The 21,006-nt window shown below is 45.0% G+C and overlaps 1 protein-coding gene across 3 annotated transcripts in view; it reads right to left on the bottom strand.

The window, feature by feature from the left end:
• LOC128300178 (protein daughterless) overlaps positions 1–21,006 on the bottom strand; it is a 63,352-nt gene that overhangs the window by 25,436 nt on the left and 16,910 nt on the right. For all 3 annotated transcript variants that reach the window (XM_053036155.1, XM_053036156.1, XM_053036154.1), the window contains exon 2: positions 6,309–6,355. In XM_053036155.1, coding sequence (XP_052892115.1) covers positions 6,309–6,355 — 47 coding nt within the window. The remainder of the gene's footprint in view (positions 1–6,308; positions 6,356–21,006) is intronic.

Raw genomic sequence — 21,006 nt, forward strand, 5'->3', positions numbered from 1 at the left:
GATGTTTCCCCGTAAACGAAAGGCCAACACTGAGCCGAAAAACTCGACAACCGCACGATCGTGCAGGCAGGACGGAGAAGGAAACGGCGATCGTGTGCAAGACACCAATGACGGAAAAGAGACAGGTTCGGTTTGGGTTGAGCGTGTGCCACGAGAAAGTAGGAGCCCATCAAACAGGACGACGCGATACCTCACGCAAGGAGCCGCCGCAACACCACAGCACAGGGTGATTCGTTCGGAAAGGAAAAAACACATCTTCTTATTGTTATGTTTCGCCCTCAAATTTCACAGCCTTCAACAAGGGAGAAACAGATCTGGTGGAGTGGAAAAACGGAAAGAAGGAGAAAGAAAACCCAACAGGAACCTCGCAGGGGATAGCGGGCTGTTGATGCGGATTCGTATGATTTGGGCGATTGGGGGGATGAAGGAGGCACAGGAAGATACCATAGTGGGATAGATGAGGGCGAATGGAACATCTAACCATCAATACAAACACACATGTACAAGTACGAATAACAACAAAAAACGACACCACGAAAAGCAAGCAACAAACCCCTTGATACGACAGGATCGGTTTGGCATTATAGCACTCCGCTCAGGCGGGAATCAAATGTACGTGGATTGATAAGTTCATGACGTGGGGTAAACAATAAATCAAATTTTCGTCCAACTTGTTGCTTCCAGCGCCATCACACTATGTCCATTTCACTCTGCAATACTTCAGATTATTAAATACAGAAGGTCCCCATGATATATAGAGTCTGTCATACGTGGTTTGACAGTTCTAATTTTGACAGCTCAGTTTGTTTATTATACAAATTGTTTAGAATAAAAATAAAGAAATCAAATTGCTCTGCCACTAACCTGAGTATTTTAGAGACTATCCAAAACCGATATTAAGAAAACAATGATGGATAACACGTGAATCTGATGTTATAAACTGAACATTGCATGAATTTGACTATAATTATAGCGAATGAATTACACATGCACTTTAAGAACGGCCAAATAAGCAAACAATGGACTAAGTGAAATACAATGATGTTGAACTGTGAAACACAAATTTCGTTCGTTCTTATTGCATTTCAAAATTAGTTACTTTTTTCAATAAGAATTCTGTTCAATTTAGATCTGTTTTAATCATGCGACCAAATACATAAACTATACGTTCCAAAACACTATCATTATTCAAGCGTCCCATTCGTCTTACGTGTGTGTTACGACTCTCGAAAAGCTTGCTAAGAAACAGCATAAGCTCTACCACACCGTCGCATAAAGTGTGTCCAACGGTACTCGGGGGAGACACAACATTCAAAACAGGACTTGGAAACAAATTCAAAAAGCCCCCCCGGGGGCATGTGACGCCAGCAACATAAGGGTGTAAAAGAGAAGAAATTTTGCAACCGTGCATTCCCGGAAGCGTGAGAATTTCCCCGCAAAACGATAGATTGAGCAATGGGGTAGGGTGGTTCGGCTGATTGGATGGAAAACCCACAGCGAAAATGCATGAGCTTGGAAGCCAGGAACACCGGGCACAAAACCCACCTTCCACCGTGATTGGGAGCTCGAGAGTGGTATGTATATTATCTCCATTCCAGGCTTTTTCGGAACCGAAGGCTCTCCCTACAACTTGTTCCTCGGTACTTGCCATTCGGCGGACTTTGTTGGCTTCCCCGATCTCCACCATCAACAAGAACTCCCCCTAGTCCTCTCGTGCGCACACCCTGTCTGCATTAACGAAAGCACGCAAAAGACAACCAGATCTGGACGGTAGGGAAGCGAGGGATTAGTGATACTGATTTGCTTCAAAGGTTGCACAATCGACTTGCTGCCCCAGCGCTGCGGGTCGTCCCTTCTCCCTCCCTCCCAGCAGCAAACACACCCCTCCTACAGCAGCATATACTCTCCGACCCTTGGGGGGGGGGGGGGGGGAGGGCGAATTAATGCCATGTCGATCGGGACCATGTGAAGAAAAGTTCGGCTGCCGTGTAAATCTCTGTCCCGGTTTACGATTCGATATGCACAATTTGTACAGCTTCACATTATGAACAGAATATCTTGCGCACACAAAAGACTCTGGTGGCACACACACACCGAGATATATATTTCGTAAATCGCAATGCCCCACATGCGACACACACGCTGCCGCGCGCCGAGAGTTGTGTCCTTCGATCTTGATAGGTTTATTAAAATGCTTAGCACCCTTCCGAACGTCCCCCAGGGGGGAGAAACGACACGGAACGCAACAAGCGCGAAAAGTGGTCCACATTAATGTCCAACATTAATGGACGTAATCATTACACCTTCTCGGGAATTGTGTGAAAGTATTTGGACGGGGTCGCGGTGCTACGGATACGCCAGATCTCTATCTGGCTTGGGAAACGATCGTTTAGGTCGGAAATACAATACTCTCTTAACGGTTTTATTTCCAATAACCCAAGACACTGGATCATATGATCATGGAAGCAATTACAAAAATTCAGTTACCGTGCTCGGCGACATACATGACCTTCATCAAAAAGGTATTTAATTTGGCAACTACAAGCCCAAAATATAAAAAAAAAACATCTATCACTCAAGAGACTAAAGAAAAAGCGAGTCCCCTGTCAGGGGACTCATACTGCAAAAGGTGAAGGACATGATGGCGAACAGAACTGGAGCACCATTTCCCATCCGTTATCTGTCACTCGACGCACCGAGATGTGTTCCTTTTAAAAACGGCGCCCTATTTACGGTGATGTATGCATTGCTGGTACAATAATTACAACCATAGTGATGGAACGCTAGAATCCTGCCTTGCGGACCGGCCTCTTTTTTCGCCGAAGCTTTGCAAAAAAACAGATTTAAATGTATTCCCGTTTACGACGCAGTCCTTCTGGAATGAATGAATGGAAAAATGAATATTGAGATGCACCAGAAGCAGCGCAGCGCTTGGGAAACTGTGATCCTTTCTCGAAGGCATCAAAACATGACGATCCACCGGAAGTAATAAAAGGCTAAGCAAGAACGGAAACTAGACAAGAGCATCATCATCATCATCACTGAGTGCCTGAAGTATCCACAGCGAGGAAAGGATCATGTGTCGTCTTCGGTTCGGGACGGAAGTTTGAGTTTATCCGCCCATTACCGGGCGAACTGTACGAATAAAAACGCTTGCCTTCCGATGGGAAGGAACGGACAAATGGGGGAACGAGATGGGTTCGGTTAGTTAGTTACACACGGTAGGCTACGCAAACAGGTTCTGTTCCGGTTGGTCCTCCTGCGGAAGGGATTTCCTCCGCAACTGTCCACAAACCGCCGGTTCGTACCGTCATATACCGTCTCTCGCTGTTGATTGAGTTAGTTCCAAATGTATCGTTTAATTTCTGCCTTTTTTTTGTTGTAGACAACAGGAAGAACCTCAGGAAAAAACATAATACCGATCCATATTCATCCCCACCTTTCCTTAGGGAGGAAGGAATCGCGCTTCGGGCAGGAAAAGCCAGACATCCCGAGCTCCACGCGTACGAGATCCTCTGCCACATACGGACAACAATCCGATTTAAATACCTTGAATCACCTTCCAACCGTGCCTTGTGAAGGGGTATTGAACACCAAACAAAAAACCTGGACATGTTCCTTCACGCACGTTCCGTCGCTCGTTTTTCTTCAGGCTCCCACCCGCCTAAGGGAACACCTCCGGCTTCGGGTTCAATCGCAGAGAAACGCTTTCCAAGACCCGCACAAGACAGAATACTGCCTTTTGCGAAGGACCATCCGCAACAGAAGGACAACCACAGGAACCTATCCAAAAATTGGATAAAGAATGGGACGGATGGATGGATGGATGGATGGACCAGAAAACTTAAAAAGCAAAAGCCAGCCAAAAGTGAAGAAAAACCCCGAACAAAAAAAAAACACAACAGGCCCAAACAGGCGTCGGCTTTCTATGCGGCACGGCAACGGTGTCAGAGCTACGGGCGACAGCTGGCATCGCTCGATGCGCAAAAGGTTCGAGACGGAGGTTTTTTTGCTACAGGAGAAAAGAGAACGATTGATCATGGCGTGCGCTCATCGGTCGAATCTTTCCTTAATCAAGTTCCATAGTCTTCAAGCAACACAACACACACACACCAAATCAAGCCACAACGGACGGACAAGAGAAGCGGGAATGGGGTGGATGATGATGATGACCGACCGAAACCGAACCAAAACCGGCTCCGGAGGATGCTTGGCTGCTCCTTTCGCTTGTCCTTTTGCTGCTTTTTTTAGACGAGGTTATAATTATTTCTCTTGTGCTTTTTTTCTTCGGTGGCAAGCATTTTATGACGAGGAAAATATTGTTTTAACAGAGCCAAAAATTCAAGAAATTATCAAGTCATCCTTCAAAGGACCTATTTTAAGATCCTGGGGTTGCTTCTTTACCAATATTTTAAGAATCCAAGATATTACTCGTCGTCTAACGAAGTTAATCTGAGTTTATCACAGAGCTGCATCCAGTGTAATAAAAAAAATCAATAATACTATTAAGGCAAGCATCGAAAACTTATTCTTGAATGTCTAGCGTTGGAATGAAAATTAAATAGAAATTGCAATGCAACAAGAAATAGAGTTTTTCACCTTCAAATTCCACCTCAACTTAAATCCCCTAAGGGCACACACTGTGCCTCCGCATACGTATTTCCTTTTGCTCTATTGTGTAGCATAATTTGCTGCACTTTATGCATGCATTTCGCTTTCCTTTTTCATCTTTCGTTTTTTTTTATTCGTGTTTCTTCTTCCACAAGGATAAAAAAATCTAACTAGTTTTCTTCATTATGCATCAACCATGCAGCATACTTTTAATGCTGCTTTCCTTTATTCTATCTGTTTTTTTTTCTCACTCTCTCTTCTCTCCAAGCCATATCTCGATGCGTAAAACATCCTTTCATGTGCGTTTTTTTTTGTTTTCCTTCTTGCCATTCCCTTCAGACAAAATTCAAAGCGTGCCCATGCAAAAACGGCATAACCTTCGACTGGAATCGCTTCCCCAAATCTCGAGCCGCAAGAAAGCAATAGGGACGCTCACACACAGGGGACAGAATGTTTGTCCTTTTGTTTACCAAAGCCTTTCTACCAAGTGTGCGCTCAAGGGAGTCCTGTTCTGCGACTCTGGTAGCATATTTTGGGCATCGTCACTTTACGGAACGAGACAAACACCATCCGGCTGCTGCTGCTTCGGCAGCACACTTCAACGGCCGGTGTAAAGCGATTTAAAACCAAAAACCCAGCGAGCCAACGATGAGACACACAGCCGTCAAAGCGTTGTGGCTCGTGGCAGAGTTTTTTCTTTCGTCGCATAAAGACAATCTTTGTACCGTGGTCTCTTCTGTCAGGAAAAACCATTGTTTGAGCTACGGGGGAAAAGGGACACACACAAAAAAGCAAAAGTTCCCTGTTACAGGTGTGCTTCCTTTTAAAAACCAGTACAGGTTTTGGTTTTTTATAGCTCAAAAATAAAAGGTTCAAAATGAATTAATTTATTCATAGTCTTAAAAATGAATTTAAATGCTCTAGCAATAAAAACAATTTTGAAACACAAAAAAATATTAGTCTAATTTGTAACCAGAAAAAATTAAAGAATTAAAATACAAAAAAAATAAAATCCGCCAAAATCAATCAAAACAATTGATTTCGAATCATCTTCAGGTTCAACGTCCTGCAGTAACCTCTCCCTTCTCGGGTACGCATCGGGAAAAATAACGAAACAACGAAACAAAACGCAACCATCCGAAAAAACACGGAGTCCATTCCAAAGGTAAAAGACACTGGAAAATGAAACATATTGACGAGAAAGATTCATCTTTCAGAAATAAATGATTTTCTTCCAATTTTTCCTCTCCTGCACAATTTATCTTCACGACGAACTGTCAACCTTCGCCACAGTCTTGGGATATATGTGTAATCGCAATGTATGTGTGTGTGGTTTTCGTTTTTGCTTGGCTGCAACCAGAGCCGTATCACCTGTCGAATGCAGCGCAAGACCAGCAAGAGAGTGTGTGTCATCCTCCGCAGAAAGCCTACACTTAACCTACAAAGTAAGCACAGCCGCAGTACAAACGTCCCGAATCCTCCTCTCGCGCGGTGCACGATGGGGGCAACAGGAACTGCCGGCTGGTCCCGCCCGTTTACGCCTCGTTGACGACTCTCGGACGCACCCGAAAGCATCCCGAAACCTGTCCCGGCCACCGCACCGCGCAACCACCACCACCCACCCCCCGCGCCAAAGGATATGTGCGTTTTGTTTGCATATAATCAGGTAGTTTCCAAATCCTTGAAGCAGAACTTACCACGCCATTGTCCATGCCGCCATATGGTGATTGGTAGCCTGCCTTTTCTGTAAACGAGAAGAAGAGAAAGAGAGAGGGAAAAGGAAAAGTTTAGTAAAGAAAAGTTCAAATAACGATGAAGACAACTTTTTTTTTTCTTGTTTGTGAAGATTTTGCGAACATTTTCTCTGCGCTTTGTTTTATCGCCCCGTTCACTTGCGAAACACCTTTTGCGGGTGAAACGGTGAACCATTTATCAGGGCAGAAGGCAGAAGAAAAGGATAAATAAACATGTCCCGTGCGCGCGGCCCCGGACACACCCGCGGGGACATCGCCCCACGCACACGCATAAGACGATGTGAATGGATGGACACGCGCGCGCACGCGCAACCGGCCAACCGGGTGCACGCGACCAAAACGGTGCAGACGACCCTTCATCGCGCATCACTGACCACCACCACCACCGCCACCTTTCTTTGCTCCGGCTGAGTCCGATGAGTGCGAACGAAAATGGTCACAAAGCGAAGATGCCGGGGCACACGCTCACCAAACCACCGCTGCGGAGACTTGATTGACCGGCTAGGCGACGAACGCGCACGCAGCCCAGCAGGACGAAAAGGTAGAATAATCATCATGCGGTGAACGCCAGGTACGGGTGATAACACACACGCGGGCGCGGACAGCAAAATTACGATAACAAAAAAAAACACATTAAAAACAACGACACACGCCAATGATCGGGGGGACTGCCAAAGCGTCCAAATTAAGCTCCCTTCGTTAAGGGTTGTTTCACAGTGTTCCACGATGGGGCAGAGATCGTTCTTTAATATTAGCAACAACACACAAAAATTTTATATTTCATTCCACTTTTGGAGATCATGTACATCTTGGAAGAAAACACTGAAGTCAACACAATTTTCGAAAAGGATCAAAAACGATCGCTTGAATTCAACATGGCGTTGCGGGGAAGGTGATTTAAAAAATCAAACTCAGTTTAAGTATCGCTTTGTGAGGACAAACGAGAGAACAAACACAAAAATAGAAGCCCAATCAACGCGGATCGATCGACAACAAGACCGTTGTGCCGGCGACCAACATAAAAGCCAAGAAACGCGCCCAATGAATGACGAAAACGAAGATCAAGATCCAACTATCCTTTCCGAGGGTCGATATTCACCTCCTGCGAACGGCACACCAAACAAAAAAAAAAGGAACCAATTCGAAACATCTGGCCCCGCACACATTCAAACGATCGTATCGCTCCGGTTTTATAGCCGCGCCACACGGGGCAGAAGGAAGAGAAAAGTGCGCCTGTCTCCTCCACACCCCCCCGTTGGAGATCGTTGCACCGAAATTGCGCCACCACACACCATCCAAAAACACATCCCTTTTGTAGCTTCTGGTGTTCTTCCCCTTTCTGCCCATCGTGCCCCCACTTGTTGCAGTGCAATTTTTGCAGTGAAACCATAAATATGTTAATAATTGCATCTCGGAACCACCTGTACCATGTTTTGGCTGTGCTATGTTTTGCTACGGTTCGCCTCATCTCGTTTTTTGGTGGTTGAGGAGGGGGGAGGGCTTTTTTCGAACGACGATCGTGATGTGACGCGACCGGGACATGGACTCGGAGACTGGTTTGTGGTCTACCATTAACCTTTCCTTGGATCTCTTTTGCTCTGTCCTTGTTCGTTCGTTCTGTTTTTTCCTTCCTTTTTGGCTTTTATTTGAGTTTCAAGGAAATTTTTTAAAACCGGCTAAAATAATGCGTAAAACATAATCACCCCGACAAACAAAAAAGCACGAGAGATACGATAGAGATAGATAGAGCGTTTTGCGATTTCTTCGATCCCGCCGCGCATCTGAAAGAAAGAAAAAACCCATACACACATACGGGGGATCGGTTGGGTCTCCCGGCTCGAGACCCTTTCTGGTAAGGGCCCAACCCCCCTTTCGAGACCCTTTCTTTGTTATATTAAACGGAAAGGGGTATACATAAAACCACCCTTGAAGCCAACCCCCACTACGGTGCCACACGCAAAAGGAGAACGAATCCTTCCCGTCGGACACACGCATACACTTACAGCGCAACTCTCTCCCTCCGCGACGTGACGGTGCCGATGAACTCAACCACCCCAAAGCATAACACACACAAAAGGGGAGAGTACATAAAGCGGCGCGTGTTTTTGAGCCTCGGGGCACTGCCTTGCTGTGCTCCTTTTATGCTCGCTCTTCCGTTCCCGGCACCCGACACGGAGACGATAACCGAGTACGCGCACTACACAGCGCAGCAAGCAGCACTCACATCCGTACAGATGTGGGGATTGCTCCTTTGAATTTTGATACACCAAACTTCTGGTGCCCTTCTCCTCGGGAAGATCTCGAGTAGCATATCTCGCCCGTTCGTTTTTTGATAATTTATCACCGAACGAACGCGGAATTGGTGCATCGGTCGTGAACGCGTGCGAAACGGGCCCACCCCGGCGCATCCGCGGTGCGCCTAACCCGTGTCCAAATTACACTTACCGGACGACTGGCGGCACACGCGTGGGGACATATAGCGTTGGGGGTTTTTTTTCGCCGGTAAAACTACACCAACCAGGCCCACGAGAAGCCGAATGTTGTGTACGCACAACCTGTTGATTAAGATCTTCTTGAAAATGGACATTATTTTAATGGACCGCTTCGTTGTGGCGGGATTGATTTTAGGCTCCCATTCATTTAACACTCCTAATTTTCGACAACCTGAAGCAAGAACGGGTTTTCGTGGCCGAACTGCGCGCTGAGGTCGAAACGGAGCAGATGGTCGGCTAAAGTTTATTGACCGGCGCTGTGTCGGTGTGTAGCCGTCCTTTAAGGATGTGTTTCGTTGGTGGCTCCTCGGATGTTGAACTTTTAACAGATTTTTCATTTGCCGAAAGGTAAGTTAGGTATTTGAAACTTAAAGATTTAAAATTTTATGAAGTAAGAAAAGAAAAGTTTAGCACTAAAATAGCGAAATATAATACAGACAGACCCCGAAATACGATATTATAGCGAACCACTATAACCCCGTAATTCAAATCCTGGTGCAATTTCGTTTATATTTCACAGTCACAGAGTCGACTTCCTTCTTTGCACTTAATTTATTCAGCGAGTCTGATCATTTTTAAAAAGATTACATTAACATAAGTTAAAAACAAATGTTTTATATGATAAAGTAAGCCATTTTCGACAAGATTTTCACCTTTTTCTTTAGATTTTATGCTATAAATTAAATCAGCTGTCAAATTTCCAACAACCGCGTATCTCGGGAACTGCCTGTAATGTTAATGATGATGATAGCAATAAGTCCAGTACCACAAAGCTCGAATCCACATTTCCGAAAGATCAATTTCTATTCTCATATTCAAAACATTGCTGTATGTTTTGATATTCTGGCCAAAAATAAATCGAATAATTCTTCAAACTTCCAGCAACGAAAACTTAAATCCCTAATTCCCTAGTATCAATCTCCTAAACACCTATTGTTCTAGTAGTATAGACTGTCCTATTATTATGGCCAGCTCCTCAGACACCAGGTTCATACACAGGTTCATTAAAGATATCTAAAAGATACCCCGCCTGATCATGTACATTCAACGTTAAATGTGAAACTTCTTTCTTTATTAACTGCTGTCTTTGCTTAACTTAACTTTGCTGTCAAGTTGTACATCTGGATCCGTGGATCTTGGGGACAACGCCAGAATTTCTTCCTCAAAGCCAAAAAATGTTGCTCACTCATAAAACAGTCCTGTAATTGATACAGTCCACAGCAAATGAACCTGACATGCAACCAATTTGTTGTGGCACTCTTGAAGCCACCCTATTTTACCACCAGTTGCGCTTCAAAACAAAACAAAAAAACGGAATAGCCTTAACGCATTCGGGACTGCAAATATATGCTCGAATATTGACGCCCGGTGTTTTGCTGATGAATGGTACCCCCAGTGTGTGTGTGTTGTCCCGCGATTCGTTTCATTTTTTTAACGTCGCTTCAGGGGGTAACGTAACGTAGTAGGAAAACAACACTGTAGCTGACTGGAATGGAGGGCAGAAAAAAAAAGTCCAACACACCGACCCCAAAAGCTAGTGTGTGCACTACCGAAAGCACCCCTAGAGTTTTATTACACCATCGCGAACGAACCGAGAATGACATCCTACCCCTGGCGTGTGTGTGTGTTGCCGATTGACAGGAGGGATGCAAACGCACCACACCAAAACCACCACCGCCACCGGTGGTGGTAAGGCGTGGAGCAAATGGTGAAGCCAGCAGCCAACAGGAAACGAGTACTCCGATAAATGCCAGTGCGGGGGATGGATCAATTTGTACCCACCTACAGCAAAGATACACATGTGCACGCGCACATCATGGACCGTACTCGTATAGCACCGTTGTTCCTCAATCGTCCTCAAACAGAGCACGGGACAACCGCTGCTAGCAGAAGGGCGCAGAGCGCGGGATATTACCGGTCGCCGCCAGGAGTTAGCCTGTCAATCTTTCTTCTATCTCTCAATCATTCGACCGTGTCTTTGCATGTTGTTTCCCCGCCGTCTGCCGACCGCCGCGCAGAGTGTTGGGGTTGTGTGTGCCGAGGTCAGGAAACGGCAAGCGGATTCAAAACATTCAAAACAAATATTGATAAATCCACCACCCTGCCGACAACGGCAACCTCTCGCCCCCCCCCGGGAGCGACAGCGCCGTGTGTTTTGGGCCGGGAGGGAGAGAAATATAAACAAAAACTGTTGCGCCGACCAAAAGCGCTGACCAGCTTTACACGATGGTGCACACGACGGTGTGTGCGCTCGCGTTCTCGGGTCTCGGGGTCGGTTTTATGCTGCTTCTTCACATGCACCCACAACGGTGTAGGAATCCAGACCAGCATAGTCTGATGCTATGTGTTTGTGGCGCGAACACATGTGAAGATATGGCAGCACGCGAAAAACCGCTTTCCGTTGCGTATTAATCCACAAAAAGCAGCTCATACCAGCATACCTCTAAATGCCATTTCACACACACACACACACACAAGAGCAAAGAAGCCTCTGCTAGTGGATAAATTTGTGAATTAGAATGTCCCTTTTCCGCACGAGAGAAAAAAAAGCCGGAAAAGCCAGTAAAGTCAACTTTCACCATCATCCCCAAACAACCGCTTTAGGGGAGGGTGTAATAATGGCTCAACAAACGCCCAACGGCCCTACAACCCTCGATACATCCTAAGGACAAATTTGCCTATAAATACCGTTCGTTTCTCCTGCTGCTACTTCGACACCGCCACTAAAATGGTTGAAGGTTCCAGAGCAAGTGGTTTGTTGTCATAGAATAAACAATACGCACACAATTACTTCTTCATTCGCTTCTTGCACAGGAATTTTACATCTATTTCATGTGAGCGAGGGACAGATTTACAGAACAAAAATTTAGTTACAGTTCATTCAATAATAAATAAATGCTATAAGCAAACAAGATTTTTTATAGCAAGAGGAATGAATATAAAAATGATTAAAACTTCATCTGTGAACGTCTACATGACAAATAAATGAAAATAGATTACCATAATTATTATAATAGTTTTAAACGACTATAAGATACTACTTCAGCCCTAAATAAAAGAAGTGATAATTGATTTATAGTTGGTTGTGTTCATTATAGCAGTTACTGCAGTTCATTAGTTGGTGTTTATGATATTTACTTGAAGTCTTTGGGCTGTCTTCCCAACAATTCGTGAATTTCAAGCAGTTCAAACATAATGTTGTAAGAAATATTGAGAGGCTCGACACACCAAGGCATTCAAAATGACAGAATTATTTCTCTCAAACACTTTAAAACTCCAACTCCATTTTTTCCATACTCCATACCAATTTATCAATATCATCAAACAAAAGCCTGCACCATTGCTTCTCCGTACAATATTTACAACCAATTAGTCGTGGCCTATTAACTAAGCGTCACTACGCATAACCAACCTATACGTCAACGCCAACAGCAATTACCTAAATCGCCACTCAAAACTCAGCGCACGCTGCCACCGGGCAGTGTCCAAAAATACTTTCCTTCCAGCCTAATTATTATTTCTGCTTATTAATCTGCCGTGCAGCGACGTATCAGTTGTACCCGAAACTTGTACAACCGCTTCGGAAAGGATAGAATGCAGAAAAAACACACGCGCGGGTACATCGAGCAGGATAAATTAAACCCCCTCGGAAAAAAGATGCCGGACCCAACAAGGACCAAACACAACTAACATGACGATGATTATGCTCTGTTACGTTTTGCTTCCTTCGTTCCCGATTTTTGTGGTCCCTGGGGCCGGACCGGATGTTACATGGCAGAGCCGGCAGGAACGTACAGTGGAATGAAGGAAAATCCCAAATCACGCATCTATCCGGTGTGTGCCCATCCGCGCTTGGATCTGTCGGTATTTCGGTTTGAATGATCGACAAAACACGATCGTCTCCGTGCACGCACTTGATCAGCCGCTGCATCTAACTCACTCGTGTACGTTCCTTTGCGTAAGCCGCAACACGCAACATGGAACAAGGTGCAAATGAGACATCCTGCTGGGTTTGGTTCGTACTGCAGCCGCGGTGTGCATCGACACGACACGCGAACGAAACCACCGACAGCAACATCAACACACGGTTCGGCACAGGGAAAAAGATCTTCAGTTTTTATCTCTACCCTCGCCGCCGATCGCCGACGAAAAATCTCATGATGCGCGTGACCTATCCTAATCCTCCGCCGTTGAGAAGCAGCCGCCGCCTGCCAAGCATAGATGCGTTCTTTCCTCGCTCGACGAACCCGCCGAACCTAGACGACCCCTCGTGGAGTTGAAGTGTGCTCGTGCGCCTGCTCTCCCGGAACGCGCGCACTCGAAACATTTAGAGACCACTTGGCGCAGTAGAAGTGGATGTCGAAATAAAAAAGGAAACCGGAGATGGTGGAATTTCCGTCAACCAAGCGCAACAACCAGCAGTTGCTTTAGGGCGAAACTCATTACGAGCGTCGATATCCCGCCGGGAGAATGCGTTAATGTAGATGCAAAACAATTAGGATAACTGCCCGATCACTTCCTTCCACACACACATCCGGTGCTCGAGAGTTGTATTTTTGGGCATCTTTATTGAAGTTCCTTTTTTCCCAGTTTGGTGATATTGAAGACACGCTATTAAGCAGCTAGAATTCAACATTCACTGGTTTGGACGAACACATTTGAGATCAGCAAAGCTAAGCGAGATTCACGCTGCAAGCAAGCAGAGCAACCTGTAGGAGCACACCAGTTTCCACTTAAACCACAGGCCCGTACACACAGTGCGAAGATTTTATGCGGCCCCCGAATGGCAAAACATGTTCCCCCCGTTTTTACGTTTTTCTTTTAACCTCTCAAAAGCAACAAAAAATGCATGTGAACTTTCTCGGCGCGCACGGCTAAAACATCTGTCGCATGGTAGCGGTGCACTTCCAAAGAAGCATGTGCATCACGTTGCACCTCCCACCGATGTCCTTCTCCTCTTTGGGGAGGATATCTTCCCAACCCATCCCCCCTCCTTCCCCTTTCCAATGGCAGTGCATCTGTTTGTGCAGTGAAACGAGGTCGCTGGTAATGAGCCTTGTGAGTATGTGTGTATTTGTATTCCAACCCGCATTTTGTGGTTTCATTTTTCCCCGATCGCGTGGATCTCTTGATGTTGCGATCGTCGTGATGGTTACTAAGTTGCCAAGCACACACTCGGCTACACCAAGCCAAGTCCATAGAAGGTGGTGTAAGTCCATAGAAGGCAAAACACAGAATCGGGCAACGTACCGGGAATTCGTCATCTTGGTAAATTTTGTACACAATTAATCATGGGGTTGTGGAGATTGTATTACATCAGCTATAACCGTAAACCAACGCTATGTTAGACATCATCAGGGAGACTATTTATAAATTCCTCAATTTTGAAGATATTCGGTAAGAATTCTTCAAAAAAGGTTGCAAAGCAATACGCCCAAGAAATTTATAATTCTCTGACCTTCATACTCCTTTTAGCCCAATAGTCCGCAAGGAAACTCTGACCTCTTTGAAGATGTCGAATATCCAGCAATCTGGCGATAGTGATACAGTTGCATTTCGTTTAAAAGCAACACCACATGTTGAGCATGTTGCATGGCCTTTCTTCCCAACATAGCCCACCTCTTCCACCAGCAGAGTTACAGAAACAAGGACGGTATTAATCACTGATTACATAACCATAACCAGGCAAGCTACATAAACTTTTCTGTCCAACGTAAAGCGCCCCAAGGTGTGAATGGTCGGGGCGGTAGGAATATAATCGAACTGCACACCTATCTGACCGCCAGCCGCATGAAGGCAACGAACGGACGAATGCAGATTGTTATCGATCGACCGGAAAAGAGGCTCATCGTAGCTCATTGATAACAGATGGCCAGGAGGAGAAGCGGGGAAACACTAGGCGAATGAACCATGCCAATTTTATCAATGACGGTTGCAAAATGGAACCATCTTATCACCCTCTAAAACGATACTGTAGTTTAGCTAAACTCATCCAATGATCGACAATATTTTCAATTATTGATAAAGAACCTCACCAAAAGGGAGTAGCGTGCAAAATAGACGCACAGGCTGACAACTTGATAACAGATCGAAACGGTAGAAGTGCTCTGGTTGCCAAAATACATTTGCTACTACAAATTATCAACCATAATGTGGATCACCGGTGAAGTCTACCTTCCTCACATCACTTCCAGCTCCAGAGAGTTCCACAGAGACGAACGGTGAAGTTGGTGATTTGATTATTGGAATCATAAACCAGTACACCGCCTCCACTTTCACCTCCACATCCCGTCTGTTGCCCCCAATAGACGCAAACCAATAGTCGAAGGTCGCTTATCATCATCCTGGTTCGATTCTTTTCGTAAAGAGTCAATTTCCGCCAGCGACATATGTTCCTGCAACGGTGTGTGTTGTGTGCGTCACCCCTACCCGGTCAGTTCCCGGTTGGTTTGGGGTTTTGCAATAAAATGGGAAAGAACACCCCCTCTCACTCCTCCCTCCCCCCACACACCCTGTACAATTAACGCACCAAAACAAAAACCGAACAAAATAAAAACCACTACCACCCATGATAATAGAAAAATAAGAACAAACCCCCCCATTATCTTGTGATTGACGTGTATGGGCAATGGTTCATTTACTTTGCCTTTTTGCCTGGCTTTAGCTGATCAGTTTTATTAGCTACCGACGACTGGTTCGTACCAGAAGCGACAACACCAATATTAGCTACCATTATTTGAGTGTGGGGAGTTGCAAGCCCACTACATAATTGTTTGTGTGGTACGAGAAAACGCGCTCCAATGGTCGATATGACCGGAGGGATCGTTAAATAGAGGCTAGGGTGGGATTTTTTTTTTCACCCCCGGCGTCATACCGCGAATTTATGTTTTGCGGTTAGGAACGTTGCGTGAAGCACACTATTACCTATGTGGCGGGTGCATCTCGTGTCATGTTGTTTTTAAATGAGCTTTTTCAACCTGGTGACCCTCCCTGGAGGTACAGAGGAACAAGAGATTTCAGTCGTTGAATTTTGGCCACCTTCTCTCCCCTCCCCACACGCGTGAAAGCAAAGAGTAATCGAAAATTAAATTAGTCATGAGTTTAGGTGCCCGGAAGTGCAGCAAACCCCCAAAATGTAATCAAACAAGAGGGGAGGTTGACCCCGGGTACATTATAATCGAATTTTTAACGATTGCACGATATGCTTCCGATCTTCCAGGAAGCGAACGAACCACGCTATCCTGGAGGGGCATTTACAGTCCTTTCACCGAGCAAACGTTGGGGTTTGGGTAAATCGAATATGTGCAGCATATGAGTAAGCTCGAATGCTGAAGCAAATGAGAGTCCAGTGGGCGGCAATCTCGAAAAAAAAACTATTAAAAAAGGAGGGAATCGAAAAAAAAATCCACCGTTCATTTTCCAAACGAAAAGGATCGCTGCCTGCTTCTGCTTGGTAGTCTGCAAGAAATAGTCGCACAAACACGTGATGGGGACGAATAAATGCGGCACGACACAAACGACGGACTGCTGTATGACCCCCCCGTTAAAGAGGTCGAGAGAACGGACGAACAAAAAAAAAACAAGGAATCCCAACCGTTGCGCATTTTCCAGTCGTGACTCGTCATCCATACTACATGCCTTGAAGAACTCTCCAATAACCTAAAGATCCCTGGTGGTTCCGCGGGGAGTTAGCGGAGCGCCAACAAAAGTTAAAAATTAATGAAACGAAAATTGTGGAACAGTGCACACACATCGAGGGGTTGGAGAAAAAAAAGTGACTCCCAGTCGAGAATTCGAACTCGACACACATACACGAACAACACTCCCCGTGTTTCTCAGTCGGTCAGGATAACAGGACCGAAAGGATCGAATATAGCTGGAAATGGAGTAAAATGTACAGAAAGAAAAAGTAAAACAAACCTAGTTCTTTTCCCATTCCGAGTGACTAACTCTGGCAAAAGCGTTAATATACCGGAGCCGTTGCTGTATTTCCCGGCAGTTGAGTTCCCAAAAACTATATCATTGCCGTTCCTCGCCCTTGGCACACAAGCGCGTGACTTCATCCCGGCGGTCCCTGTTTATGGTTTGCACGGGATAAGCAAACCTATGTTCGGGAGGCTGCAGTGGTAGTCGACAGCAGACCAGAAGAATCGTACCATTCCCGGTGGCTGGTGTAGGCGAAACGGCATCAGGCAGAACGAATCGTCAGTAACAGACGATGCTGTACAAGCACACAAACACACCCATGACCTCTCGCTCTCTCTCTTTCTCTGTCTGAATCCTGTTTTCTATCGTCCGTTGCACCTTCCTTTCCAATTTCCAAAGGGAAGTACGGGATCGTACTGCATATCATCGTTCACCGGATTTTGGACCCAAACGCACGCCAGGACATCACCAACACAACTGGCGGAACTTCACTGTGCGGTAAACCACACTCACACACAGAATCATTCGCACCCCTTCGCAACCGTTGGGAGATGCACAGCCAGGACACCCCGCCCGCCATCAGTGCGCAGTGCGAAGGGAAAAGGGACGACGACGACGGTTACACCCCGGGAAAAACATAAAAATCCAACGCAAAACGGTCACAAGTTTCTTCTCTTGCAAAACCCCCAGCAGAAACACACGGGTACGAGGCTGGAACGTATTTAACGACCAACGGTCGTGCAATGTTGTTGGCAATGCGCGCGCTAGCATAACCTACATCTCTCGCTTTCCTACAGCCACACATATAGGGGTCCTCCCGTTACGGACGACCCCGAAAACTTGCTGCAGTGTGCCTGGGTGAAGCTAACTTTACCGTTGTGCCGGTACCGGAAAGCAGGTTCACGCAAAAGGATGACGATTCCCTTTTTTTCCCCGGCGACACCATACGGGGGGTTGGAAAATAAGTGCACTAAACTAACCAAAAAGGGATACAACGAAGGGCGAGATGGAAAGAGGGAGAGAGAGAAGCAAGGAGAATGAGGGTGCATGAAAAGTCCTACAGATACACAGGACCAACACAGGGTGGAGGACGAAACTGTGCAGCGATCCGGAACCGATTGGAGTGCGCAAACGATACAGTGCAGTACAGTACACACAAACACGTCCTGCTTGCTGGTGTGGGTTTCCCGATTCGAATACGATCGGGAACTATGGCCGAAAAAGTGCCCATATTTCCAACGCACCAGCCAAATTGTTGATGGAAAAATGGAAGCGTTGCTAAATGAAACGCAACAACGCAATGTCAACAACATCAACGAAACTATGAGGCAGGAACTATGAGGAAAGATCGGGAAAAAGATCACTCCTATCCGCAGTGGTATCGAACAATCAAGCAACACAAAACACAAAAAAAACCCCAAAAACCGTTGTCCGTCCTGGAAAGTGCATCCGATTTCCGCCACTTTACCGTTTCTCTCCTTATTTTTGCTCGTATTTTATTTTTCGGAGGGCCATTTTTGCGAGCCACTGCACACACGTGGAGGATGAATAACGCAGAATAACGGGTAATAATTATGCACCCAACGAAAACAAAAACCACTCCGGCACAAAAGAAAGGAGAATCCTGTTTTTTTTTACTCTCGACACTGTTGTTAACACACCCCGGCGTACGAAAGGAAATAGAATTGGGAGCAAAAGGGCAGCTTTCAAGAGGAAGTTCGGTTTTTTTTTTGTGTTGGTGTTGTTTGGTGTAGCATCCGCTTATAGCATCCCTTTCTGCATGTTTGGGGTACAACACACCAATGCATCACTGTCCTCCCTTTTATCATGATAAATGCTACTATGCCGCCAAAAACCGAGCAAAAGCAAGACAATAGTGGAGTGGGGCGTAACCAGGAGATGGGGCGGCGAGCTGTAAACCGGAATCGACCCGGCACACGGATAATTACTGCGTAATGCACGTACGAATCCTTTACGCACGGAGGTTTTCCTTTCCCGAGCGTTGCAACGCTTAAGTGGCCAGACGAGGATATAACTGATTATATGGCAACTGATGTGCATTTTACATTTCCGGAAATTTTGTGTGATTACCCAGAGAAACTAGGTGAAATGTGTACTTTTTTATGGCAACGGGTTTGGGGTATAGTAATAAACGAAACACTTAAAGCAGTTGATAAATCTACAACATGTCATGCTTAATGGGTCCAATGAAACAATTATGTCGCAAGATGATGGAGTAGTATGACGAAGATAAACATTATCTATATAATACTTTTTTGTTAAATATGTATTTCTTTATTAAAATGCTGATTGATTGTTAATTTGTGTGCCATAAAATACATGAAGTATAAGACAAACAAATTGGTTTATATTGGAAGATAAAGAGACGTTTAGATTTTCTGTATCTTGAAGACTACCTGATTCTTCTTCTCTCGGGGCAACAAGTTACTAGCACATGCCTGTCACAACAGTTTAAACACTAATGTTAGTTCAGATGCTATTTGTGCTATAAAAACAATTTTTTATTAAAATATAGCATACTCTATAAATTAAAGATGTGCGCACTGAGTAGAAGTGAGTGAGTGAGTTGAAATCTTCGAGGGAGTGAATAAATATAAATCAGCACGAAGACTTTTATTACTGATTTTATCACTCTTTTGCGTTAATACTCACTCTCACTGTCTGTGCCTACTAGAAACCCACTCAGGAGTGAATAAATAGTGTTTTATTACTCTTTGGATTATAATCATCCTGTAAGAATGAGTAAAAGAATATTATCACTTTTTTGGAATTGTAAACACTGAGCACGAGTGAGAAAACATGTTTTGTCACGTGTATAATCTCAAAAGAGTGGTAAAAACATTAATGTTGTGTAATATTTTTAAAATCAATCTCTAAAGAGTGAGTTTAGGTTTCAAATCCTTAAATCCACTCTTTGACTTTCGTGCAAAATACTGAAAAGAGTTATTATTCCCATCTCTACTATAAATACTGAATTACAACATAGAACGCACAACATTCTTATGTGTTTTTAAACTTTCATCTATCTACACTCTTTTATTTCCCTTATTAAATAAATTACGGTTGCTATAAATAGTGCATTAGACCTTATTTTGAAACATACCAGGAGTCTTCAATAGTTAGCCGAATAATTATAGTTAATTAGAAAGTTTAACACTCACTTAGAATAAAGTCAAATATTATAAAAACTCATTAAAAATAAAATATTGTTGGAACAATTTAATTGCATGTTTCAAAGAGAAATTGCCAGCGTAACAGTTGCTGTACGTGAACCAACCTGTTCTTAGGTCAATTGGTGCCGTGACCAGGATACCTCCGAATCTACGCAAGAGAACCAATTTATTAACAAGTCAGATTTTATTGTTATTTCCATCATCCATACAATGCAAACTCGTGGCCGGCGTGATGATTTTTCCACCCCCGGGGCAGACATGTGAAAATAGACAACATAGTAATAATTTTCACATTCGCTGGAAAACTAATTTCCACCTTATTACAATGTCTAACCTTATAGCGGGGAAGCGTATTCCCATCGCAATGAATTGTTTATCGTACCGGAGCTGCTGCTGCTGCTGCTTAACTTCCCCCCTGCTGCGGTGGCCAGGCAAAAACATGCAAATAATAATACCAAAAACCTTTGCAATCGAAAAACAATCAAAAACGAAACCCGAAGAAGGCAACGAACACACAGCGCGCGCACGGCCAAAATATGTGTCGATGCATATCCCTGGGCGAAAGGCGAACTACAGGGAGCTAGAGAGAGTTGTGCAGACACACACTTGAGGGACTAATTCGTGACAACAAAGTTAATTATCATCGCAGTATGGGAACGCGAAAGAGAATCCACCCTGCCATGCACGGATGAACTTCGCCGCGCCCGGCAAGTCAACACACCCAACCACCCACCCCCCGGCACACGGTACGGATGCAAATGACCTCAAACAAACTGTCCGCACACACACACACACATCGCGAAATGCAACACAAAATGCGCCCCGTACGAATACAGCCGAAAGATAAACAGAACCACCATCGTCATCCCCCAGCGAAACGAACGGCGACGCGGAGGAGAGCGCAGGTTGAATCCTTTTTGCTGCCCGCACAGCATAAAATGCGTTCTTGATGCCACAGCACCGCGAGGAGCCGCGCGGGAACACATGTGGAGCGCGCACAAATAATAGCAGCTGTTTCCCACAGGCGCG

Source organism: Anopheles moucheti, chromosome 3, assembly GCF_943734755.1.
Source record: "Anopheles moucheti chromosome 3, idAnoMoucSN_F20_07, whole genome shotgun sequence".
In the NCBI taxonomy this organism is placed as follows: domain Eukaryota; kingdom Metazoa; phylum Arthropoda; class Insecta; order Diptera; family Culicidae; genus Anopheles; species Anopheles moucheti.